Source organism: Thalassophryne amazonica, chromosome 8 (genome assembly GCF_902500255.1).
Source record: "Thalassophryne amazonica chromosome 8, fThaAma1.1, whole genome shotgun sequence".
Classification (NCBI taxonomy): domain Eukaryota; kingdom Metazoa; phylum Chordata; class Actinopteri; order Batrachoidiformes; family Batrachoididae; genus Thalassophryne; species Thalassophryne amazonica.
Genome location: NC_047110.1, coordinates 76,982,420 through 77,010,128, shown reverse-complemented (window position 1 = coordinate 77,010,128; position 27,709 = coordinate 76,982,420). Strand labels below are relative to the sequence as shown.

The following is a 27,709-nucleotide window of genomic DNA, read 5'->3' as shown; positions in this document are numbered from 1 at the left end:
TTCAGTGCTTTGGTTACCCCAGCAGATTACATCACGATCAAGGTCGTGAGTTTGAGAAGGACCTTTTCAGAATGCTGCGGGAAAAATCTGGCATTTGGCACTCGAGAACAACACCATATCATCCCCAAGGCAATCTTGCCGAGAGGTTCAACAGGACCCTCTTGCAGATGCTTAGGACACTCGGAATGCTGGAAAGACCATCTCCAAGAAACTGTGCATGCCTATAATTGTACGCGTCATGAGTCAACAGGGTATTCCCCCTACTTTCTGCTTTATTGGCACCCCCTCGCCTTCTTATAGACTTACTGTTTGGTCTGATTGGTGAGAAAACCAAACTGTCGCACAGCCACTATGCAGAAAAATGGGCAGAAAGAATGACAGAGGGGTACAGGGGTACAAAATAGCAAGTGAAAACAGTAAACGATCAAGCACCCGGGGAAAATCCTATTATGACCAGAAGCTCTGAGGTGTAGTGTTACATCCTGAGGATAGGGTCCTTGTGAGGAATTTCAGCGAACGGGGTGGTCCAGGGAAACTTAGGTCTTATTGGGAGAGGAGCATCCATGTAGTCAAGGAGCAGGTATTAGACAACCCTGTGTATGTAGTTTATTGTGAGACAGGGGACAGACAAAAGACAAGAGTCCTCCACCGTAACTTGCTACTGCTTGTCAGTGACCTGCCAGTTGAAGCTCCACCCACAAAACCCGAACTCGCACCAAAGAGACAATCTAAACAAACCAGCAATCGTGACAGAAACAAAAGACACCAAAGCGAGACGAGTGACTCTGATTCTGAAGGGAGCACTGTAGGATATTGGTTGAGGATCCATGTAACAGGAGGAGAACCCACGTGTGCAAGTCCGTGCTGTGAGGCATCAACCTCAGGACAATCAAATCTGGCCCCTAAACAAGCAAGCAACCAGGTCCAAGTACCTATGAGAGAGGAGAGACAGATCAGAGTACCAGTAAGAGGAGAAGGTGTGAAGAACTGGACCAAACATTTGCTCAGCCAGTAACTTGGTTGTCATCTGACTTAGATCTTCCTGAAACCGACAGTGAGGATGACAAAAGCCTAGATCCTAGGGAAGAACAGGTTTCACGCGCTCACGAAGCAGACCCATCAAGCGAGGTTTAGGAGGTCGCTCAGAGACAAGAAACCAAGACAGATGTTCACATATCCAACATTAGGTGAGCCATCATTTCAGCCACAGCACACAGTAGCTACACTCGCCTCACCCTCCATATGTGCATCTATGGCTACTCATTACATTCCACCACAAACAAGCTTTGTGCCTTACATCCCATACACATACACACACACCTTACACATATACTACACCCCTGTTGTAGTAAGTGTTCTTTTATGTATAGAAGCCCCTGTAAGAAATTGGATTTGCAAATGTCAGGAGCCATTTTATTTTGTCTGGGAGCGTGTGACACACAGAAATTTCTGTATTGTTTCTTGGAAAATCGTGAAAGGGAGTACGGTTTTGTGAGAAATTTAGTTTTATTGTAGTTCCACGTTTTGCCAGCAGGGGGAGACAACTTAGTGTGTTCAAAAGCTCTCGTCTTCAGAACGGCAGAAGCGGGGAAAGGAGACACACTACTTCTCTGCTTGTCTCATTATTTTCCTGTTATTTACAGGACAATTAATCTAGCAACAGTCCTCTCATACGGGGCCTGTTACAGATTTTTGGTGGCCTGTATGAGGATTGGCTCTTCATATTTGTTAAGGGCACACTATCTGGTTAATCCAACTCTGTGAGGGTTCTCACTGGATTCCCCACCAACATATATTTTAAAATTTGTCCTTCATGGATGATTATTCAGATTTCTGCAGTAGTGTTCAGAATAATAGTAGTGCTATGTGACTAAAAAGATTAATCCAGGTTTTGAGTATATTTCTTATTGTTACATGGGAAACAAGGTACTAGTAGATTCAGTAGATTCTCACAAATCCAACAAGACTAAGCATTCATGATATGCACACTCTTAAGGCTATGAAATTTGGCTATTAGTAAAAAAAAAAAGTAGAAAAGGGGGTGTTCACAATAATAGTTGTGTGGCATTCAGTCAGTGAGTTCGTCAATTTTGTGGAACAAACAGGTGTGAATCAGGTGTCCCCTATTTAAGGATGAAGCCAGCACCTGTTGAACGTTTTTCTCTTTGAAAGCCTGAGGAAAATGGGATGTTCAAGACATTGTTCAGAAGAACAACGTAGTTTGATTAAAAAGTTGATTGGAGAGGAGAAAACGTATATGCAGGTGCAAAAAATTATAGGCTGTTCATCTACAGTGATCTCCAGTGCTTTAAAATGGACAAAAAAAACCAGAGACGCGTAGAAGAAAATAGAAAACAACCATCAAAATGGATAGAGGAATAACCAGAATGGCAAAGGCTCACCCACTGATCAGCTCCAGGATGATCAAAGACAGTCTGGAGTTACCTGTAAGTGCTGTGACAGTTAGAAGACGCCTGTGTGGAGCTAATTTATTTGCAACAATCCCCGCAAAGTCCCTCTGTTAAATAAAAGACATGTGCAGAAGAGGTTACAATTTGCCAAAGAACACATTAACTGGCCTAAAGAGAAATGGAGGAATATTTTGTGGACCGATGAGAGTAAAATTGTTCTTTTAGGGTCCAAGGGCCGCAGACAGTTTGTGAGACGACCCCCAAACTCTGAATTCAAGCCACAGTTCACAGTGAAGACAGTGAAGCATGGTGGTGCAAGCATCAAGAAATGGACATGTTTCTCCTACTATGGTGTTGGGCCTATATATCACATACCAGGTATCATGGATCAGTTTGGATATGTCAGAATACTTGAAGAGGTCATGTTGTCTTATGCTGAAGAGGACATGCCCTTGAATTGGGTGTTTCAACAAGACAATGACCCCAAGCACACTAGTAAACAAGCAAAATCTTGGTTCCAAACCAATAAAATTAATACCTCACAGATGTGAAGAAATCATGAAAAACTGTGGTTATACAACTAAATACTTGTTTAGTGATTCACAGAATTGCTAAAAAAAAAAAAGCAGTTTGAACATAATAGTTTTGAGTTTGTAGCTTCAACAGCAGATGCTACTATTATTGTGAACACCCCCTTTTCTACTTTTTTTTTACTAATAGCCCAATTTCATAGCCTTAAGAGTGTGCATATCATGAATGCTTGGTCTTGTTGGATTTGTGAGAATCTACTGGTACCTTGTTTCCCATGTAACAATAAGAAAGCTGGATTAATCATTTTAGTCACATAGCACTGCTATTATTCTGAACACTACTGTATATCATAGAGTTGGTGATATGTATTTATTTATTTATTTAGGCTAACATTTTACCAAAAAAGAACATGCTGATCACAAAGGTTGTTACATGGTCAGGTCAGGCTTGCCAACATTTGCTGGTGCCATGTGCGACGCCCACTACCCATGGATTCTTTTTGGCAATCATGCAGTCAAGGCCACAGGTCCACTTCCAACTTCCTATTGTAGCCACCTCTCTGTGGGTCAGGGTACGTAGAGCTCACATCCTGCCAGTGGAAGAAGGCAGAGGCATAGCATCAGACAGGGGCCAATGCGGTGCTGGGGTGGAGGAGGTAGTGTCCAGGCCAGCATCTACAGGCAGCAGAGAGATGAGTTACAACTGACATTTTTTAAGTAACATGCATGTTTCCTATTGGTCATGAGTTGATGACTGGACGAGGGACTAGCTTCTACCTCTCAGAGATTACAGCTCTTAATGATTAGGTGTAGCTCTGCTACAGTTCTTGTATAAGTGGTCGAGTGATTTAATAACCCATCTTGCAGGCAGGGTCAGCAGACAGGGGGAGTCTTGTCCAGAGGAGGAGGTACGCAATCTGGATTTCTTCTTTTTTTTCAGAGGACCTCATTGTAAATAAGTTTAATGCTGCTGGCCCAGCCATGCAGGCAGGGACAGTAGGCTAGACAAGTTCTGTCCGGCGGTGGAGGAGGAGGACAATGTGTGTGATCCAGACTTCTTTTTGTTTTATTTTGTGGAGAACCACAATGAAAATAACTTCAATGCTTTATTGTGTTATCCTCTGCAGTTTTATATATTGTATTTTAATCCAATTACATTTTTCCACAAATCTGATTGGTTAATTGTGTGAGATTTCAGACCATATAATATTGGGTGTAAGGTCGCAAAATATTTGATCGTTTCACATTTAATGTATTACTGACCAGCCGCGCGTGTTGCTACGCAGATGTCAACAATGGTGCTGTTAGCTGAGAGCAAGAGAAAGTTGTGTACTGACGATGATGCCGAAATGGGTGAATTTAAGATACCATACGAAAGTATTGATGTGGATTCTGATACAGAATTACCATTTCACATGTGATGGATTACTCTGCGCCCTGACCACTGTTGGAGTGATGCTGCCTCGACGGTAACCCTCGCTGACCAAATTACCTACAGAAAATAAACCATGCAAATGATAGAATTGGGTTACAATGGGAATAACCCCCATGTGTCTGGTGATTTGCGGACGTTCATGCTGGATTACGGTGGCAAATATCCGTTTTAAAGCTCAATTTGCGACCAGCATGACCGTCGGCTAATCATCAGACACAAAAGGGTTATTCCCATTGTAATCCAATTCTATCGTTTGTCACTTTCATTGTCATTCTGTAGTCGGTGAGTCTTCTTTATTTTTCTGCTCCAGTAGGCTGTTTTTTTTTAAGTGTTATTTACAGGGCTTTGCTGTCTGTGCATACAGTCTGGGATGTTTCCACAGCTTCTTTTCACATAATAATATAATAGCAGCCCACAGCCATCCTGAGCACTTGGTTTGCAAACGTGTTGCCATGTAGTTTTCTCTAGGCCACTCCCCAATCGGACTGGGAGTGACATCTTTAGCCACATGTTCTCCTTGAATTGCTGGCTGTCTGAGTGGTGTCCAAAAAAAAAAAAGAGGTGGGCTTCATAGATAATTGGCAAAGCTTCTGGGGAAAACCTGGTCTTGTTAGGAGAGACGGCATCCATCCCACTTTGGATGGAGCAGCTCTCATTTCTAGAAATCTGGCCAATTTTCTTAAATCCTCCAAACCGTGACTATCCAGGGTTGGGACCAGGAAGCAGAGTTGTAGTCTTACACACCTCTCTGCAGCTTCTCTCCCCCTGCCATCCCCTCATTACCCCATCCCCGTAGAGACGGTGCCTGCTCCCAGACCACCAATAACCAGCAAAAATCAATTTAAGCATAAAAATTCAAAAAGAAAAAATAATATAGCACCTTCAACTGCACCACAGACTAAAACAGTTAAATGTGGTCTATTAAACATTAGGTCTCTCTCTTCTAAGTCCCGTTAGTAAATGATATAATTGATCAACATATTGATTTATTCTGCCTTACAGAAACCTGGTTACAGCAGGATGAATATGTTAGTTTAAATGAGTCAACACCCCCGAGACACATTAACTGCCAGAATGCTCGTAGCACGGGCCGAGGCGGAGGATTAGCAGCAATCTTCCATTCCATCTTATTAATTAATCAAAAACCCAGACAGAGCTTTAATTCATTTGAAAGCTTGACTCTTAGTCTTGTCCATCCAAATTGGAAGTCCCAAAAACCAGTTTTATTTGTTGTTATCTATCGTCTTCCTGGACGTTACTGTGAGTTTCTCTGTGAATTTTCAGACCTTTTGTCTGACTTAATGCTTAGCTCAGATAAGATAATTATAGTGGGCGATTTTAACATCCACACAGATGCTGAGAATGACAGCCTCAACACTGCATTTAATCTATTATTAGACTCAATTGGCTTTGCTCAAAATGTAAATGAGTCCACCCACCACTTTAATCATATCTTAGATCTTGTTCTGACTTATGGTATGGAAATAGAAGACTTAACAGTATTCCCTGAAAACTCCCTTCTGTCTGATCATTTCTTAATAACATTTACATTTACTCTGATGGACTACCCAGCAGTGGGGAATAAGTTTCATTACACTAGAAGTCTTTCAGAAAGTGCTGTAACTAGGTTTAAGGATATGATTCCTTCTTTATGTTCTCTAATGCCATATACCAACACAGTGCAGAGTAGCTACCTAAACTCTGTAAGTGAGATAGAGTATCTCGTCAATAGTTTTACATCCTCATTGAAGACAACTTTGGATGCTGTAGCTCCTCTGAAAAAGAGAGCTTTAAATCAGAAGTGCCTGACTGAATCACAGAATTCGAATGGGAGTGAGGGAGCCTGTCTGTCGGACACTGTTGGAGCGAAACTCCCCTCTCCCACTGGTTCTCTGCGTAAGATGGCTGTGCTGCCCGCCGACGCGGTCCTTGGACAAACAGGTCTGGGGGCTGTCCCCAGGCCTCTGTGGAGGCGTGCATGCAGCGATGGCAAGGGGGAATCACAGAATTCGAATGGGAGTGAGGGAGCCTGTCTGTCGGACACTGTTGGAGTGAAACTCCCCTCTCCCACTGGTTCTCTGCGTAAGATGGCTGTGCTGCCCGCTGACGCGGTCCTTGCACAAACAGGTCTGGGGGCTGTCCCCAGGCCTCTGTGGAGGTGTGCATGCAGCGATGGCAAGGGGGAATCACAGAATTCGAATGGGAGTGAGGGAGCCTGTCTGTCGGACACTGTTGGAGCGAAACTCCCCTCTCCCACTGGTTCTCTGCGTAATGGCTGTGCTGCCCGCCGACGCGGTCCTTGGACAAACAGGTCTCGGGGCTGTCCCCAGGCCTCTGTGGAGGCGTGCATACCCCCGGATGTGAGCGCCACCTGGTGGGTCACCTTCGGCTCCCCGGTGCCCAGACTAAGGTTAATTATGGAGTTCCACAAGGTTCTGTGCTAGGACCAATTTTATTCACTTTATACATGCTTCCCTTAGGCAGTATTATTAGACGGCATTGCTTAAATTTTCATTGTTACGCAGATGATACCCAGCTTTATCTATCCATGAAGCCAGAGGACACACCAATTAGCTAAACTGCAGGATTGTCTTACAGACATAAAGACATGGATGACCTCTAATTTCCTGCTTTTAAACTCAGATAAAACTGAAGTTATTGTACTTGGCCCCACAAATCTTAGAAACATGGTGTCTAACCAGATCCTTACTCTGGATGGCATTACCCTGACCTCTAGTAATACTGTGAGAAATCTTGGAGTCATTTTTGATCAGGATATGTCATTCAGAGCCCATATTAAACAAATATGTAGGACTGCTTTTTTGCATTTACGCAATATCTCTAAAATTAGAAAGGTCTTGTCTCAGAGTGATGCTGAAAAACTAATTCATGCATTTATTTCCTCTAGGCTGGACTATTGTAATTCATTATTATCAAGTTGCCCTAAAAGTTCCCTGAAAAGCCTTCAGTTAATTCAAAATGCTGCAGCTAGAGTACTAATGGGGACTAGAAGGAGAGAGCATATCTCACCCATATTGGCCTCTCTTCATTGGCTTCCTGTTAATTCTAGAATAGAATTTAAAATTCTTCTTCTTACTTATAAGGTTTTGAATAATCAGGTCCCATCTTATCTTAGGGACCTCATAGTACCATATCACCCCAATAGAGCGCTTCGCTCTCAGACTGCAGGCTTACTTGTAGTTCCTAGGGTTTGTAAGAGTAGAATGGGAGGCAGAGCCTTCAGCTTTCAGGCTCCTCTCCTCTGAAACCAGCTCCCAATTCGGATCAGGGAGACAGACACCCTCTCTACTTTTAAGATTAGGCTTAAAACTTTCCTTTTTGCTAAAGCTTATAGTTAGGGCTGGATCAGGTGACCCTGAACCATCCCTTAGTTATGCTGCTATAGACTTAGACTGCTGGGGGGTTCCCATGATGCACTGAGTGTTTCTTTCTCTTTTTGCTCTGTATGCACCACTCTGCATTTAAAAGGGAGTTTTTCCTTCCCACTGTCGCCAAGTGCTTGCTCACAGGGGGTCGTTTTGACCGTTGGGGTTTTTACGTAATTATTGTATGGCCTTGCCTTACAATATAAAGTGCCTTGGGGCAACTGTTTGTTGTGATTTGGCGCTATATAAATAAAATTGATTGAATTGATTGATTGATTTCAGTGTGATTACAAGTAAAAGTTGTCACTAATTCACGTGTTTTGTTGTAAATTTGTGTGGCCTACTACTTTGTCACAGTGACAGCTCAGTGACATACACTATCCAGTGAATTAAGGCAAAGATTGGATGTCTTTGGTGTGAGGGCTCTTTGGAGTATCTTTGGGTACCTCTGGAATGACTTTGTGTCAAATGAGTGGTTACTTAGAGAGACTTGGATGAGCAGTGTCACTTGCATTTTGAGGGAGCGTAAGTTTGGACGTTTTGGCCATATGGTGCATTTCTCTGAGCGTGGTCTAACATGCAGGTGTCTCAGTGCTGAGGACCCTGGTGCCTGGAGGAGGCTAATGGAATGCTCACATTTCATCTGGCTGCAGCAGATTGTTGGTTCTTTTAGACATGTGGGAATGGAGCATTTGTCTGACTGGGTGGTTGCCATCCAGGACGTAGGACGGGGTTGTTGCAGTGAGATGTATCATCAAAGCATGCTCCTAGACTAGACTTTAATGCCTGTTGATGTTATATTGATGAAACATTGTGTAATATGACCATTTGAATTTTTTATTATTACTTTTTTTTGCTGTTTTTGCCTTCCATGTTGAGGGTCACCCCAATTTGAGAACCACTGACCAACCATTAAAAAAAAGTTGTCTCCCTGCCCTGCAATGGACTGGCGGCCCAACCAGGGTGTACCCGCCTCTTGCCCAGTGACTACGATCTCAAACACAAAAACAGATCCAAAAACACCTTCTCTCTCTCTCTCTCTCTCTCTCTCTCTCTCTCTCTCTCTCTCTCTCTCTCTCTCTCTCTCATGCACACACTCATGCACAAAGGCTCCAGTGCAGTGGCGGCAGCAGCAGGTAGGGGATGCTGCAGGATTGTAGAAGCTCTTTGGACAATCTGTTGGCAGGTTGCTCGGAGCCCGGCTTCCCACTGGCACATCTCCTTCTTTTTGTCTCCCGACGGTCGTCGCCTCTGTCTCGGTGTCTCCGCATCTATACCTTCCCTTCCCTCCCTCCCCCCGCCCCCGCTCCTTCTCCATCTCTTCTTCATGGACTAAATTGGCTGCTGCCGGCTGCTGCGTGGTTGTCAGCCAGAGGCGGGGGGGGAGAGACAGTGGCAGAGGCGGCAGAGGATGCGTGGTGGTCGGGTACAAAGCTAGAAGACGCCTGGGAGGACGGGCTTGCATGTGGATGTAAACCTGTGGAGAAACAGCCAACATCTGGGCCAGCTGCTGATGAGGTGCCTGCACTGTTCTCTGCCTTTCTCTCGCTACTCCGTCTGGCTCCCTGTCTCCTCTCTGTCTGCTGAAACCTGCGTGTGTTGATGTGCATGAATAAAATATGCATTGCTGTGAGTCCGTGCACGTTGGAGACGGGGCCTGGCGTGATTATCCGCTTGTGAAATGTGATATTTGCTCATTTCGGTGTGAACACTGCAGCAGCCCTCATGGAGTAAATCAAGATTTCCATCCTGTGTCCCTTTGGTTTTCTGGCTCTCCTCCTCCTCCTCCTCCTCTGCTTTGCTCTCCTCAGCCTAGCTGTGCTATATGTGAAGCAATCCAGTCTAGCTAAAATGGTGCCAGTTACACACAGGATGTTTATTCCAGTGAACACTGCTGTTATCACAGACCAGCAGTCACCTGTGTTAGCATCACGTGTGTGAAGGATTTTGTCTGCGGTTAGAATGTTTGAAGGGTAGGAGCTGCCTAAATCTCAGCGGGTAGGCCGAGCGCTGTCAGGTCAGTTAGGCAGGAGGTTGGTGACAGTGTGCACGAGTGAGAAGATGTCTGTCATTATAATGCACGACATGCAGCCTCATCCCTGCGCCCCTGGTGATTCTAGAGTTTGTTGGGGCCTGAGACAAAAATTCGAGGGGTCCCATCCAACCAGCGTTCATCACCGTTATAAGTTTAGCCCAATGTCATTTCTTTACCTCTGTTTTCAATTTTAACCCATTAATACTCCAGTAAGTGAGGAATGATCTAGGGCGCCTCCTAGGAGCCGTTGACACACCGAGCATTTGTCTGAACCATCTAAGCAATGGGCGTCTGTGGCTGTAGATTAAATTTTGACCTCTTACAGTCTGGGGCCCCAAGCAATTGCCTGACTTGCCTGTTGGCATGCTGTGCCTCTGCCTGTTGCTGATTAAGATCTCCTCTTCTGGTCCTCCTGGGCTTGTTTTGATTTGAGATGAAAGGAGGAGGAGAAGGTTGTTCTGCTCGTAGTCCTGTTGCTTGGTAGAGGAATGAAGCCATGTGAGTGCCTGCTCCTCTGCAGGCTTTTTGTCAACCAATCTGTTGACACTGCACAAGAGCATTGTGAGGATGCGTTGATGTTGACCTCCACAGTCTATTTTCTCATATTAAACCACACAATCATGTACAGTTCACTTGTTTTACTTAAATTCTCACTCATTATCTTGTATCTGTTTGAGGTTGTACAGCACAGGCTGTTAAGCAGGTGCGTGGCACATAAAAAGCATGCACTAACACTGCTGGGGTGTGTGTTTGTGTTTAGGGGGAGTGGTTGACAAGGACTTGCGGCACTACCTCAACCTGCGCTTCTCCAAGGGCTCAGTGGACCACGATCACCAGCAGATCATCAGAGACAACCTCTACCTCCGCACCGTTCCCTGTGAGTTCATCTCCAGCACTCCTGTCTCCCATCTTTCTCTCCCTCTCTCCTCGTGACTCGTTGGGCCTCACTGTAAAAATCAACTCGCTGAAAGTGACCGCCTTAACCCATTTACTTCATGCCAATTAATTCAGGTGTAAGAAATCATTTTAATGTGGCAAACAACCTTATTTGGATCAAAGCTTTGAAAGCTCTTCTCATCTTTGATAACTGTCATATGGGAGGAATTCTTTTTTCCACTAATTGTTGAACAGGAAATGCACGAGTTTAAACAAGGCAACGAGAGTACAATTTTAAATGAACTCCAAACCATATTTTTCTTGTCATCAAACTAGCATATTGTATTTATTAAGGTCTTCTTGCATTTTGAGTATTTCGTACATTTGTTTCTGGGTCAGGTTTCATAAAGCAGTCAAATCTTGTTTAGTGAACTAAACTCACTTGGTTGGCTCATCTTTTGATGTTAGTCATTGCACAAAGCGCTTAAATGGTAATGGACTGCATTTATACGGCGCTTTTCCATCTGTGTCAGATGCTCAAAGCGCTTTACAATTATGCCTCACATTCACCCATTCACACAAACACATGCACACCGGGGACTTGGGGATTAAGGACCTTGCCCAAGGGTCCTTAATGATTTTCCATTCAGGCTGGGATTTGAACTGAGGATCCTCTGGTCTGAAGCCCAATGCTTTAACCACTAGACCATCACCTGCCTGCTTAGTCGGCTAAAGTTACCCAACTGACGTTTTTAGCCTGGTACAGAGGAGGCTAATCTTATTTTAGTCGATAAAACTTCACTATCTTACCTCAAAAAAGGTGGATATCATGTACCACCATTTAATAGAGGAGGAAGCAGGTGTTCCAGGACTGGAATAATCCATTGGAGATGTTTACGGACACCGAGGTCAGGAGCATTTCTCCTCTGCTGCGGCAGACAGCCATGTTTGTAGCAGACAGATCAAACTGAAAGTAAGCAAAGCTCTTGCCCATTGGAGGCGTTTCTTGGCAATGGCACTCGTGAGGCCGCTATGACCATAAAAATCGTTGACTAATGTAAGACTGCTAATCTACAAATTCAGCCACCATGTGAAACCGGGATTAGAGGGCTAATGTTGGGCAACTAACCTCGACTAAATAAGATTAGTAGATGAAAAGATTAATCTGCTTTATGAAAATGGGCACTGATGATATTATTAAAGCTACAGTATGTAGGATTTAGGGGGTGTTTCTTAGCAGAAATGGAACACAGCATTCATAACCATGTGTTCATTATTGTACAATGAATTACCTACAACAAGAACTCACATTCATATCTGGGAGAGTCACTGCAAGATCGTTTTTTTTCCCCCAAGACAAAATGGTGGTTAAAAAAATGAAACAACACTTTTGGGTTCCATATGTCCAATTGTGATTAAATAATATATAAATAAGTACAGAAAATGATTACATAACTATGGGTTACACCCACTAGGCTAACTTGGCATGTTCACCTGTCAAGGTTGCCAGGTTATAAGGGGGCAGGGGCTTCAAAAACTAATGACATAATAGCAAAATGCTGAATGGGCTAGATCGGCTCATTTCAGAAGGATTTGCTTCAGTCTCCACTGTGCCTGAAGGGCTGAAGCCTCCAGAGTTTCATGTAACACAACCCTTAGAAGGGTGCGGACCCTGAATTAGCACACAGCTACTGTCTGCTGGTTGCTAGTACAAGCTATTTGAGAACCCTCATTTTTGTGAAATGGAGGATCACATATATTGCTTATCACAAGAAAAAGCATGCAAGTATGAATCCCCATCGCCAAAGAAGTGAAAACATCAATTGAACTAAATTGCGGGTGGAAACGGCATAATGCAATGTGTTCCATCACCACTAGATGACACTATATCCTACAACGTTGTACATACTGTAGCTTTAAATAAAGATAAGGACTCTTTAGCGTGCATGGCATTCATGCTCAGCAACCTGACCCAAGAAAGAAATAGGCACATTAAATAAATAATATAATAATAATATAATAAAAGCTGACAAACTTTTCATAAAAAATTCTTCCCTTCTGCATTACAACACCATAACTTAAAATGAAGGCATTCAACTGTTGTTCTTTAAATTATGCTGAGTTTCTCTTCACTAGAACAATTTTGCTGACCTGTTATTGAAATACAGTGAGGGGTGAAAGGGCAAAACAGCCACAAAGAATGTTAATTTGGACAATAAGAAACACGGGGTCTCTGAGTAATTTAATGCCAGAATCTGGTGTGTCACCTCAGTGGTTTGTGAAAGCTGAGTACAAGGTGATTGTTGTTGTTGTTCTTTCTGCTTATGGTAATGCTTCAGTTTCTGACCATGTGTTTCAATAGACCTTACAGAAACATGTATCTTGCATATTAATTGACACCAAAATAAAAATCGTGCAACCAGCTGTTTCTGAGATATAACATAACATCCCTGGATGAACAGCAGGGCTGTGCAAAATGCAACATTTTAGAATTGCCCCACTGAACATTTACTGCACTGCAGGTATTATTTATTTATTCATTGGGTCAGTTCACAGTCTGTGCTTATGTATAAGGGTTATGTATAGGGTTGGTAGGAGACCATCCACCAATCTTTCAGGTTGGTGAACAAACATATCTTCTGTAATGTTACTACTTGAGTTTACTGTACTCTGCAATTTAGATAATCATGAGTTAATTTTTACATGAGTTTTATTTGTTCTATATCTAGATTTCGATTTGGTAAAACATCTGAAAAAAGTATAAGAGCTTATTTTGAGGAACCATAAATTGTATACCCCATTATAGACTAGCAGCCTGTCCAGGGTGTACTCTGCTTCTCGCCCAGTGACCACTGCGATAGGCTCCAGCTCCTTTGTGACCTTTAATTGGTAAGGTTGGTAAGGTTAGTCCTTACTGGCGTAAAGTGCCTTGATTCGACTTTCTTATGATCTGGTACTATATAAAGATAATTATAAGTGAATAGTATATTGATGTGTATGTCTGTGTGTCGACATGTAGTACTGAATTTATATTTATGTAAATATGACTGATTAGAATTGTTGGACTTGTACTAGCAGGGGTGGGCGCTAATAAGCTTTGCTTCAGCCCACACCCTTTCGGACTCACTAGTTTTGTCTGTGTTTGTTTGTGGAATTGTTTATTTTTTTCTATTTGAATATTTTGTGTGCCGAATTAAAAAACTTTGTCACTTGTCACTTTGTCACTTTGTCACTAATTGGAATTAGTGGATATAGAAAATGAATGAATGATAATATATGAATATATATTCATAATATATAATTTAATATATATATAGTATTAAATGCCCATTTTTAGTAGTAAATACAGCTTATGACAGTATTATACAGCTAAAACTGATTAGTGAAAGCTTGAAGTTATGGGAAAGGAATGGAAGCTTGGTTGAAAAGCGAAGTGACGATCATTAGGCAGAAATATGGTTTCATATTGGAAAAGAGCACTACAGAAGCGATGTTTGTTCCAAGATTGCTGATGGAGAAGTATTGAGAAGGCCTTTGCAGGGAAGGAAGTTGCATTGTGCGTTTGTGAATTTGGAGAAAGCTGATTGTGTGAGGAAGCCTGGAGTGGCAGTAAAGTATGGTTGGTTGTTCCAGGATATGTATGAGGTCAGTGTGGCAGAGGTCATATGTGCAGTAGGAATGATGTATGCATCCAAGGTGGAAGTGGGTCTTTTCTTGTTTGCAGTTGGTGTGGGACAGGCTGACGGATGAGATCACACAGGGACTCTCTATGGACTATGATGCTTGCAGGTGACAATAGAGAGCAGGTTGAAATGAGCCTGGCGAGGTCAAGATATGCTCTGGAGAGAAGGGGAATGAAAACCATCTTCCCTTTCATTCACACAATGTAAATGAGAGGAAAGATGGCAGAAAAGTCAGATTGCAAGGAGAACAGGTGGTTAAGGTAGTTGAGCGTAAAAAACATTGGGCCAACTGTTCAAAGTAAAGGTAAGTGTGGTAGAGAGGTTAAAATGGAGGGTAGGCAGGGTGGAGTGGTATAGAAAGTTGGATCGAAGAATGTCTGTGGGAGTTGAAAGGAAAGTTTACAAGACTTTAGTGAGATATTATATGGTGTTGAAGTACTAACAAAAATAGAGGAGGCAGGGCTTGAAGATGCTGCAATTTTGTTTGGGATGGATGAGGATGGACAAGATATACAACATATGTGAGCCACAGGCAGGACATTTTGGAGACAAAGACAGAGGTGTGAGACTGAGAGGTTTGGACATGTGCAGATGAAGGACCCAGGGTATATAGGGACAGGGATGCTGAGGATGGAGCCAAAGAGACACGCAGGTGGTGGTTGTGACAGAAGAAGATGCAGGGTAGCAGCTGATTAAATTATATTTACATCTTTAAAAAAAACTGTTTAGTGAAAGTAGAAGCAAAGCGTGTAAATATTAAGGTAATTTAACACAGATCATCCAAGTCTAAGTAAGTCCCTTCAGCTTCTTTCTTGGAGTTGCCACAGCAGATCCACAGTGTATCTGCACATTATTTGGCACAAGTTTTACACCGGATGCCCTTCCTGATGCATCTCCGCATTAGATGAAGAATGGGCAGGGGTGGCCTTGAACCGGGAACCTTCCACACCACAGCCAAGCACACTTAACCATGTTTCCACTGCCCCTGTAAGTGTATTTCACTTAAATACAGTTATTTGATTCTTGAATGATTTGAGTCAGGGGTTTAGGGTTTTGCCAAACTGTATATCAGGTTTTACAGTGAATTTAATTTTCTTCTGTCCCCTGCATCACTGTGTCCTGGTACTTTAGTGAAACAATCGCTTTCTCTGCTCCTCCCTCTTTCCTCTGTCTGTCTAATAGCTTTGTCTCCTCACCCTCAGGATTTCATCCTCCTGTTTCCCCATCATGCACATGTCCTGCTTTGTTTCTGTCTTCATCTATCGCTCCTTCTAACCCTCCATCGTCTGTCCACTGAGCACTAAGCCTGAGGTTTCCACGGCAACCAGCTTCTTGTCAAGTGGCTTGCGTTGCTGTGGCGCCCTACGCCCCTTCAACACAAGCTCAGTACAATACACACAAGCACATATGCAAAAATGTCAGCCTGTCACCCTGTTTAGAGGCGAACTGTTTGTTATGAAATCTTGCACATCTTTTGAGCGCTGCACCCTTTGTGCTCAGTGCCTCTGAGCTGCATGTGAGCATGTATATGTATGTGGTCACATGTGCAAGTCAATCGTGGCCTGTATTTTATCTGCCATTTGGCTGTGGGCCAACGCCGTCATTGCTGTGATGGTCACTGAGTGGACGGCGTCTCCGGCAGCTTCCCCCCCACACACAGATCGTGAATCAGCTCCTCTGGAGATTGAAGTTGAACCTGTTCTTGACTCTGCATCCTTCACCCATCCATTGAAAACATTTAGCTGTTTTTCTGTAGTCGGCTGTCATGCTGTGGTGTTTTGCCCACAGAGGAGGCTGAGTTGAATCTGCTGCTAATTTAAACTGCTGTCCGGGCGCTCAGTTCCTGCGCCCAGTAAAGCAAAGCATTGACTTTATTTTGTTGATCACTGTTTTTGTGCTGGATGTCCTGTGTCAGTGTATTAAAGCCACTGACACAGAAGTGATTGTTTAATCTGATCCCACAGCTGCACAGTTCCCAAACCTCCCTCCATTCTTCCTCCCGGCCTCCACCCCTCCTGTCATCCTCACTTCTCTGCTTGTCGTGATCAGTCTGATTCTCTGTTTCTTTACTTTGGCAGTCGTCACCTTTCTCTGTCTCACTTGGTTGTAGCCCCAGATGTGCCCCCCCCCCCCCCCCAGTCGTGTCATGATGCGGTGATGACAGGGTGAAGGGGTGACGGCTGAGGTGATGACGTCTGGCTGAGGTTGCGTCATGGGTCTGTGCGCAATGCAGCCCAAAAGGGACAAGTTGAACAAAATGTAGAATAAATGGTGTATTTGTGACACTTTTCACTCAGCTTGTGTCAAAAAATGGAAACGCAGCCAGTCTGTGGGACGTGTGAATGATAATGACATCCCTATAATTAACCGCCTATCAATTAACAAAGCTGATGTAATATAATGAATATTACAGGAATTTCAAATCACAGACCTCCTGCTGTACACGGCAGTGTGCTTTGAATCATATACTGAATGTCTGAATGTGTGGCTTCTTTCTCATAGCATGTTATTGCAGCATTCCCCAGGTTTGACACAGGCTGATTTAATTTGCTTTTGGTCAGCAGGTCGTCTGTCCTCCACATAAGAATAGGGTGCATACACAGAGATAGAGGTGCATGCCTCCGCATGGAGTTGTCCGCTGTCACCAAATTAGGTTTGATGTATGCAAACCCAGTCATTCCACAACAAAGCAGTATGTAATTTATCTTAGAAAATATGAATGAATGAATGAATGAATGAATGAATGAATGAATGAAAACTGTTTATTTCGAACATTTGATACAACAACAATTACAAGATAGATCAGTAAAGACAACAACAAAAAAGTTCCTACTGTGTACCCAACATGTCCGAAAAGGGGTAGGGTGAAGCATCAGCTTATTTATCCCTACCCCTTCTTCCCCACAACCAGTAATACCCTTTGCCACATATACACATAAATTCCTACACACCTAAACCGATATCAATATATATATATATATACATATATATACACACACATACATATACACATCAACATACACATATATACACATATACATATATACACGTATATATACACAAACATAAATATACACCTACACATACCTACTTACATACAAAATACTATATATTTACAAGCCGAAGCAAACAACAAAAACACCCTAACCCTCATTACCCTTCCTCCTCCCTATACCCAGAAAAAACATATTTTTGTACCGCTGTTTGAACTGGTTCATGCTTGGACATTGCTTGAGCCCCACTCCCAATCTGTTCCACATCCTCACCCCACAGACAGAAATACAGAAACCTTTTAATGTTGTTCGTGCCCACTGATGCTTTAAATTAAATTTCCCCCTCAGACTGTAATCCCCTGATCTGTTAAAAAACATATTTTAATATTTGCTGGAAGTAAATTGTTTATTGCTTTATACACAATTTGTACTGTTTGAAAATGAACCAAGTCTGTGAATTTTAAGAATTTGGATTGTAAAAATAGTGGATTTGTATGATCTCTATAGCCAGTATTATGAATAATTCTTATAGCTCTTTTCTGCATTACTGATAGTGATTGTGTTGTACCGTTATAAGTATTACCCCATACCTCTGCACAGTACTGTAAATATGGTAAAACCAGTGAGCAGTAAAGAATGCGGAGTGAGTTGTGGTCCAGAATATGTTTCGCTTTGTTTAGAACTGAAATGCTTCTTGACAGTTTACTTTGTATATGTTTTATATGAGTCTTCCAGTTTATCTTATCATCTATTATCACCCCCAGAAACTTATTTTCATGTACCCTTTCAATATCTACCCCCCCCTCGACTTGTAACTGAACCTGTATGTCTGTATTACAATAGCCAAATAACATGTATTTGTTTTTACTTAAGTTTAATGATAATTATTTCTGTCAAACCATATTTTCAATTTCCCATTTCTATACTGATCCTCCTCAGTAACTCCTGCAAATCCCCCCTGAACAAAAAATGCTTGTGTCATCTGCAAATAATACTAATTTTAATATTTTGGAAACATTGACAATATCATTTATATAAATTAGAAACAGTTTTGGACCCAATACTGACCCCTGTGGGACGCCACAGCATTGTCCAAGCATGATGATGTATATTTCCCCCAACTTCACAAACTGTTTTCTGTTACTTAAGTAGCTTCTCACCCAGTGCAACACCAACCCCCTAATCCCATACTGTTCAAGTTTACTGATAATATGTCATGATTGATTGTATCAAAAGCCTTTTTAAGGTCTATAAATATTCCACTGAATGTAATTTGTGGTCTATGGCGTTTGTAATCTCCTCAACTGATTCTATTAATGCAAGTGATGTTGAACTATGTGCTCTGAATCCATATTGACTATCAGTAAGTAATTTATGTTTATTTATGAATTTGTCTAATCTATTATTGAATAACTTTTCTAATAATTGGAAAATTGTGGAAGCAAAGAAACAGGTCTATAATTTGTGAAGTGGTGTCTATCCCCAGTCTTATACAGCGGCACAACCTTAGCTATTTTCATTTGATTGGGAAATTTACCGGTTTGAAATGATAAGTTACAGATGTATGTTAATGGTTCTACAATCCATTCAATGACCTGTTTTACCCACCACCATATCAATTTCATTTAAATCGGTAGATGTTTTATATTTACAATTATTCACAATGTCTATAATTTCATTTCCATCCACTGCTGTGAGGAACATTGAACAGGGATTTCTTTCTATGAGATTATTATCCCAATCCTCAGGTTGGGAATCGGGAATTTTTTCTGCCAAGCTTGGTCCAATATTTACAAAAAAATTATTAAAACCGTTGACTACCTCATCCTTATTTTCCTTCTTGACATTATTATCAATGAAATACTGAGGGTAACTCTGTTTTTTTATTACCATTTTTGATAATGCTATTTAATATATCCCATATTCCTTTAATATTGTTTTTGTTATTATATAATATGTTACTATAATATTCCTTCCTACATACCCGTATAATATTAGTTAATCTATTTTTGTATTTCTTATATCTATTTTCTGCCTCTTTAGTCTTTAGTTTTATGAATTCTCTATACAGTGTATTTTTCTTATTACATGCATTTCGTAACCCTTTCGTCATCCATGGTCGAGCTTGGATTTTTTGTTTTCTGTAGTCTTGTTTAATTGGACAATTTTTATCATATAATGATGTAAATATTTGTAAAAAAGTTTCATATGCACTATCAACATCACTTTCACTGTATACCTTTTCCCAGTTTTGCTCCTGTAAATCCTTCTTTAGTGTGTTCATGTTTTCCTCTGTCCGCACTCGCCTGTATTTATTTTCTCCTCTGGCTGATTCCGCCGATGGTTTCTATTATAAACGATGAAAATGGTAGATGATCACTAATGTCATTGATTAATAATCCACTCACAGTGTTATTCTCAATATCATTGCTGAATATATTATCAATTAAGGTGGCACTATGGGATGTAATTCTGCTTGGCCTGGTGATTTTTGGATATAAACTCATACTGTACATTATACTGATAAATTCATCTGTTATTTTATGCTTATTTGGATTGAGCAGATCAATATTTAAGTCACCACAAATGAACACAGTTTTTTGATTAGTTTTTGAGAACATTTTTTCCCATACAGTCAGTGAATGTTTCAATACTAGATCCTGGTGCTCTATATATACAGCTGACTAATACATTTTTGCTTTTTTCTTCACTATTTCAATAGTTATACATTCTAATAAGTTATCAATCACAGTTGTCATATTGTCTACTATTTATAATCCATGTTCTTATCCACATACACAGCCACTCCTTCTCCACTCTTATTCTTTCTGTTTACACAATTAAATTCATATCCATCCAGTTCAAAATCCATTCCTTTATCTTCATTGATCCATGTTTCTGATATAGCAATTATGTTAAATATTTTTTTAAACTGACTTAAATATTCTTTAATGTTGTTAAAGTTTGCATATAGACTTCTGCTGTTGAAATGGATTATTGATAATTTGTTATCCGTTTTAATGATCCGATTAAACTGTTCATCTGTATAATAGCAACAACTGTCATTGATATTTGAGAAGAAATTATTGTCCGGGTCTATATCGTGCTCCAAGTCCAGTACATTGTGGTCTGTGTATTTAAATGTTCTCAGTTCTACTTTTCCATGATCAGCAATCCTTTGAGTTATATCCTTCTTGTCTCCAGATGTAGATGAATAGGTAGTAGATGAATAGGTTCCTCTGGTCTGCGTCATGGTGTTGTGATGTGTTTGTGTCCTCATACCTTATTGGTCATATCTGTCCAGATCCTCGCTTTAAGAAACACTATTGTTCGTATTTGTCCAGCTCCTCGATGTTCCTTATTGCCATGACTTTTGCTTGTTCTGGTGATCCGTTCAGTTTGATGAATATTTTACAGTTTGATGTCCATGTGTGCTGGATTTTTCCCTGTTTCTTCAAGAAGCGTGCTTTCCTGGCGATGTCGGCATTCCGTTTGGTGAGATGTTCATTGATGAATACGTTTGTCCCTTTCAGTTTTCTTCCTTGTTTTAACAGTGCTGTTCTGTGTTTTCTGTTGATGAATCTCATGATGACGGTTCGTTTATCACCGTCATTTCTCCGGGGCAGAGGGTGGCACGCTTCAATGTTATTTAAATCCATTTCTATACCTTTAGATAGGAGGAAATCAGCAACCTGTTTTTCCACAGAGCTGACCTCCTGTTCACTGGGCTATATTATATATAATATATTATATAATATATTAATTAAAATAAATTAAAATAAATTAATTATTAGTACTTGGTGCCTATGCATTTGATAAAAACGTATTTTCTAACCTTGAATTGGTAAGTGAGGGACAAAATTTCCTTGGACATGCAAAATTTTGTAAAATCCGTCTATGGCTAAATTTTGCAAATAAACTTAAAAAAAAAAAGATACCCTAGCAGTCTAACTGTCATGATCTGGCCCTTTAGGCCCTGTTGGTATTGTTCTCAACCCTGTTCATCTTCCATGCTCTGAGCCTTCTGTGTTTTGTCATGTCAACATTTCACGGTCATGCTTCGGTTCTAATTGGTTTTGTTTGATTTACTCTCTGTGTATCATTTGCTTACCACATTTATAGTTTTACTTTACTGCTTATTGTTTTGCTTTCACTCTTGGTCCCTTTAGTTGTTTTAGTCTTAGTTTTGTTCTGCTTATCACATTTATTGTTTTATGCTTTAGTCTCAGGTTGTGGTTATTTATCTTGTAGTGTTTCTTATCAGGTTAAATTCTGTTTGTTATTTACTGTGCTATTCTATAACCTCTGGTTTTGTTTGCTTATCATTTAATTTTCTAGTTAGTCATTTGTCTGTTTGCCCTCTTTAGACTAGTCACTGTATTTTTTAGTTCGGCCCCTTCTGTTTTGCTCACGCATTATTGTTTGTCTAGAACACATCACGTTATTCAGTTAGTTTTTCTGTCACCTACTTATCTTGCTTTGCACCGCTTTTGTTGTGCCTTCCTGCAACGCTCTTGCCTTTCTACTCTTTTCTTTGTTCACTTAACCACACCTCTTTCCAGAACCTTCCACACACCTGCTTTACATCAACCTGATTAGTTTGCTCCTGTTTAAAACCCTCACAGTTCCACCGCTCACTGCCCGATTGTTGACTTTGTTCACTTTCTTGACTCTTGTTCTTGTCCAGTTTGCTCTTGTGTGTTTTGACCTTGCTTTTGTGCTCGACCTCCGCCTTGCCGTATCCTGAAGTCCACCTGTATTTTGGCTCTACCTTTGTTTTGCCTGCTTTATACCTTGACGCCGTGTGAACAACCCCTGCCTGGTTTATGGATCACGTCCCAGCCTGTACCATGTCTGACTTTAGATGAATTATTATTCATCTAAAGCAACCATGCCTATGAGTCTGCATTGGTCTTCTACTGCTTCCAGTTTCAGCCCACCACGAGCCCTGACACTAACCTACAGTACCAGAACATACAGGACCAGCAAAAAGTTTGGACACCTTTAAACTCTTGACTGGTACTGTATGTGTAGTGTTTAGCAGTAGCAGCAGTTTCTCTGTTTGTTTCTCTATGGATGTGTTTAAGCCATTTAAGCTCACTGCATGTTTTAACCCGGCATATATCCGGCACTGTCCATGGTGCTGAACACTTGATGTGCTGAGTGGAATGGATTTGGCAATGTCACTGGTTCCACTCAGGCTTTTGCATGTTTTCCCTGCCTCACCCAACTGAATAACAGACTACTCTGCACAACACAGTCATCCTTTCCACTTTTGCACTCGCTAACACCCCTATTCCACAGGACACAGTTCTGTTACAATCCCCCGTGTTCCAGAAAAAGTTCAAAAATGGGATGCCTCCTATCAGACTGGCTTATAAACCACAGACCTGGAAACTGGCTGGCTTATAAAATGCATACCTGGCAACTCACTTGAAAACTAAAGTAAATTTCAATTTTAATTAATTAATTTATTTATATATAGCGCCAAAACACAACAAAGCTGCCTCAAGGCCCTTCACACAAGCAAGGTCCAACCTTACCAACCCCTAGAGCAGGGCTCTTCAACTCATTCCAGAAAGAGCCGAGAGAGTGTAGGTTTTCTTTGCAACCACCCACATCACAAGGTGATTCACTGACTAAAATCATTTTGAGCAGATAGATTCTGCAATAAATTGATAGGAAAGCAGAGAAAATATTAAGGTGATCGCTGGCCGCTATCCCTGAGCTTCATGAACAGATCCAGAATTTAGATAAAGTTGAGGCCGAGACCTGTTCCATTACTACAACCCCAATTCCAATGAAGTTGAGCCATTGTGTAAAATGTAAATAAAAACAGAATACAATGATTTGCAAATCCTCTTCAACCTATATTCAATAGACTACACCACAAAGACAAGATATTTAAAGTTCAAAGTGATAAACTTTATTGTTTTTGTGCAAATATTGCTCATTTTGAAATGGATGCCTGCAACATATTTTAAAAAAGCTGGGACAGTGGTATGTTTACCACTGTGTTACATCACTTTTCCTTCTAACAACACTCAATAAGCATTTGGGAACTGAGGACACTAATTGTTGAAGCTTTGTATGTGGAATTCTTTCCCATTCTTGCTTGATGTACGACTTCAGTTGTTCAACAGTCCGGGGTCTCCGTTGTCACATTTTGTGCTTCATAATGCGCCACACATTTTCAATGGGTGACAGGTCTGGACTGCAGGCAGGCCAGTCTAGTACCTGCACTCTTTTACTATGAAGCCAAGCTGTTTGTAACACGTGCAGAATGTGGCTTGGCATTGTCTTGGTGAAATAAGCAGGGACGCCCCTGAAAAAGACATGCTTGGATGGCAGCATGTGTTGCTCCAAAACCTGGATGTACCTTTCAGCATTGATGGTGCCATCACAGATGTGTAAGTTGCCCATGCCATGGGCACTAACACATCCCCATACCATCACAGTTGCTGGCATTTGAACTTTGTGCTGGTAACAATCTAGATGGTCTTTTTCCTCTTTTGTCCAGAGGACACAACATCCATGATTTCCAAAAACAATTTGAAATGTGGACTCATCAGACCACAGCACACTTTTCCACTTTGCATCTGTCCATTTCAAATGAGCTCGAGCCCAGAGAAGGCGGCGGTGTTTCTGGATGTTGTTGATGTATGGCTTTCACTTTGCATGGTAGAGTTTTAACTTGCACTTGTAGATGTAGCAACAAACTGTGTTAACTGACAATGGTTTTCTGAAGTGTTCCTGAGCCCACGCGGTAAGATCCTGTACACAATGATGTCGGTTTTTAATGCAGTGCCGCCTGAGGGATCGAAGGTCATGCATTCAATGTTGGTTTTCGGCCTTGCCGTTTACATGAAGAAGGTTCTCCAGATTCTCTGAATCTTCTGATTATATTATGGACTGTTGATGATAGAATCCCTAAATTCCTTGCAATTGAACATTGAGAAACATTGTTCTTAAACTGTGGGACTATTTTTTCATGCAGTTGTTCATAAAGTGGTGATCCTCGCCCCATCTTTGCTTGTGAACAGCTGAGACTTTTGGGGATGCTCCTTTTATACCCAATCATGACACTCACAGTTAGTGTACTCAGTTCCCAAACACTGCAGGTACTAGACTGGGTAGTCTAATCGTTTCACTAACCAAATGATTAGTCAAATAACTTGAATAATTCAATTCCAAGAAATGTTTGAGGCAAATCCTGTGCCTCTAAGCTCTGTTTAAAGTTGTAGTACATATGCCAGGCCTATGTGATACCTGTAATGTCCCCAGAAAAAAACAGAAGAAGCAATGTAGCACCAAAAGCTACAGCTTTCCAATGCAACACAGAGTAAAATAAAGGCTTTTAAGAGAAAGAGGGTCCATGGTTATCATATGAAATAGCTTACTGCACATTTAAAGCGAAGCAGTGTGTCTATTTAAAAAAAAACACACAATTTGGTCCGCTGGCTGTGCTCCTCTCTACGTGCACTTTAAGTTAAAGGGGATAGAGAATCAAAATCATCTTTTTCATGTTTTTGGTGTTAGTTCAGTCTCCCCGCTGTGGGGAATACACACGAAGTGCCAGCAAGTTTCAGAACCTTCTCCTTTTTTGAATTGCCCCTAGAAAACAGGCCAATCCGTTTTTGAGAGAAAACATACGTCACTTTTTCACCAATAGCCCCCCCCACACACACACACCCACACCCACCCCCTTTCACACACACGCCTTTGAAATTAATTATTCATAAGGTTGTGCCCACCCATTCGTAACACTCAAAGAGAAGCAATGGCGAGCTACAGGTGTGCTTTCCCAGGCTGTTTTAGCGGACTACAATCTTCCCACGGAAAGCAATGTACGCGATCACTGGCTTTTATTCATTTTTAACCGCATCCCCAGTACATACAACCGCCGACTATTTCTTTGCTCCGCATTTCACGGAGGACTGTTTCACAAACCTTGCACGATTTCGAGCTGGCTTCAGTCGGCATTTAATATCAGTAGAGGGTCAGTTCCAACTCTGCGACAAAATCAACCCCAGCAATCAGTACAGCCTGTGAGTATCACATTTTCTTTTGTTTTAAATTTGTGTTGCACCATATTCCTGTTGTAAGAATTGCACGTTAGAATGGCACGTTAGCTCTGGTTTGTTCCTCTAAAGGGAATGAGCTAACCCCTTAGCAGCTAGGGATGTGTATTGAGAACCGGTTCCTTTTGGGTATCGTTAAGAAATGACTCGATCCACCGACATCAATAAGCTTTATGCTTAACGATTATGTTATCGGCCCTTCAGAGTGGCCGTTGTTTTGGGGGTTGTTTGTCATGAAATGATGATTTCTGTATTGATTACAGACACTGCAGCGGGTCCGTAAACAACTTTTCTGCAGCGAGGCTTTGCTTTGAACCTTGAACCAATCGAAGCAGTGCTTCGCAGATTGAAGCAATGCTTCGATTATTCTTTCTTTCTTTTGCTTAATTTTCTGTATTATTATAATCATCTGTGAGTATTATTTACCTTTTTGTATGTTAAACCGACCTGTTATGTTCTTCTGAAACAGTTGATGTATTTTTTAACTTAAAAACGGGAGCGATGCTAACGTGTTAGCATGTCTATGGCATTTTCTATGTTAAAAGTTAGCATTGCAGCTGTCATCACGTTCGGGTGCATTTGTTTTCAAATTGTAATATTTCTTAAATTTATTTTTGTTTATATATTAATAATCTAATGATTATTATATACAATTTTAGAGAAAGAGGCAAAAAAAAAACCTGAATAGAAACACAACAGAAAATATAAAAGCAATGAAAATAAATAAATAATGCTTTCTTTTCAGTGAGAGCAAGGGCAGCCAATCAAACAACGGCAACCGATCAGTGCCACCTACTTGCATTTCATAATGAGGTTGCCAAATAAGCTCCGAAACGACGCCATTAAAGGCAAACGAGGCATTCTAAACCCAGCAGAGTAACATAGCTGTTTCAGAGAGCCTTTTAGGAAGGTTCTGAGCCATTACAGTCCCAACCAATTTTTTTGGGGCTACATATCACATCACAGAACAAGGATTAATGCCCCATTCAACCTCTCTCTATCACCTTTAAGTTTTCATTGACAGGGTGCAGAGCGGATTTATCATTGTGGTTTTGTGGAAAAGCTACACTCCAGAGGGGTGCAATGATTTACCCAGACTGACCCAAACTGACTACAACAAGTTACCCAAACTGACTCCAAATATGACTAAATGAAGTACTTTTGTTTATTTTCAGAAATGCGCTCCATCCTCAAAATGGTACATGAAAAGCAAATGGCATTCGCCTTTGCAGACGTACAGCGGGACGCAGTGCGCTTCATGTACTGTTTTGAGAATGGAGTGCATTTCTGAAAATAAATAAAAGTATTTAATTTAGTCATTTGGAGTCAGTTTGGGTAAATTCTTGAAGTCAGTCTGGGTAAATCATCGCACCCATCCCAGAGTCAGTTTTTCACAGGCTGTGCTCATGTTCACGTGCACCCTGATTGACTGAGGATTACACTGACCACCTGCGCTTACGGTCCGGTGTCAGGAGAGGGCTGAGCTCCTGACACCAAGAAAAAAATCCGAAACTTGTAAAGACGTGAAAAAAACTAATTACCCAGGAAAACACAAAGGGATACACTAAATTTGACAAACTGCGTGGTGGCGCAGAGATATGGTACCATTGGTTAGGGAGAGCCCTGGACTATTGATATTGTTTAAAAACACAAAAGTACTTTTTATCCGATTACTCGACTAACCGATAGAATACTTGATTACTAAAATAATCGATAGCTGCAGCCCTAATTCCCAGTAATCCCAAGATGATTCTCCATCCAAGTAAAGCTGTGCTGTAAAGCTGTGTTCAGCCAGAACCACAACAAATGCTGCTTTTGCTTCAAATTTTTACCCCAATGGAGCACAGTGAAACAAGTTCCAAGCTGTACTCAATAGGACTACCCCATTTAAAGATGTTTGAACATGATAGAAGCTGTTAAGACTACAAACACCCCGAAGTGACTGTGTAATGATGCCGATTTGGCAAATCGAGATGAAAAACTCTAAAATTTTACCCCGATTTCAAACATGGCGCCGATGATGGCCGTAACTACTACGTATACCAAGTTTGTTCAAGATTGACACTAAGATGGATCAAGGAGTTACTGTGACACTTCAAAACATGCCTCGATTGGCTGTTTGGGATGAAACAGGAAGGAACAGCGCTCTGGAATCAGAGCATAACTGCTTCATCTTGAAGAACCTTTATACGTCACATAGACTCCTTTAGAAGTTTTCTGTCAGACTGTTTGAGGTTTTTTTTTTTTGTTCAACACACAGCATCAGACAGCTAAAAGAC

The 27,709-nt window shown here is 41.3% G+C and overlaps 1 protein-coding gene across 1 annotated transcript in view; it reads left to right on the top strand.

The window, feature by feature from the left end:
* The window catches only part of LOC117515936 (membrane-associated guanylate kinase, WW and PDZ domain-containing protein 2-like), a 284,466-nt gene that overhangs the window by 106,152 nt on the left and 150,605 nt on the right, over nucleotides 1-27,709 (top strand). The window contains 1 exon segment of the mRNA XM_034176729.1: nucleotides 10,558-10,674. Coding sequence (XP_034032620.1) covers nucleotides 10,558-10,674 — 117 coding nt within the window.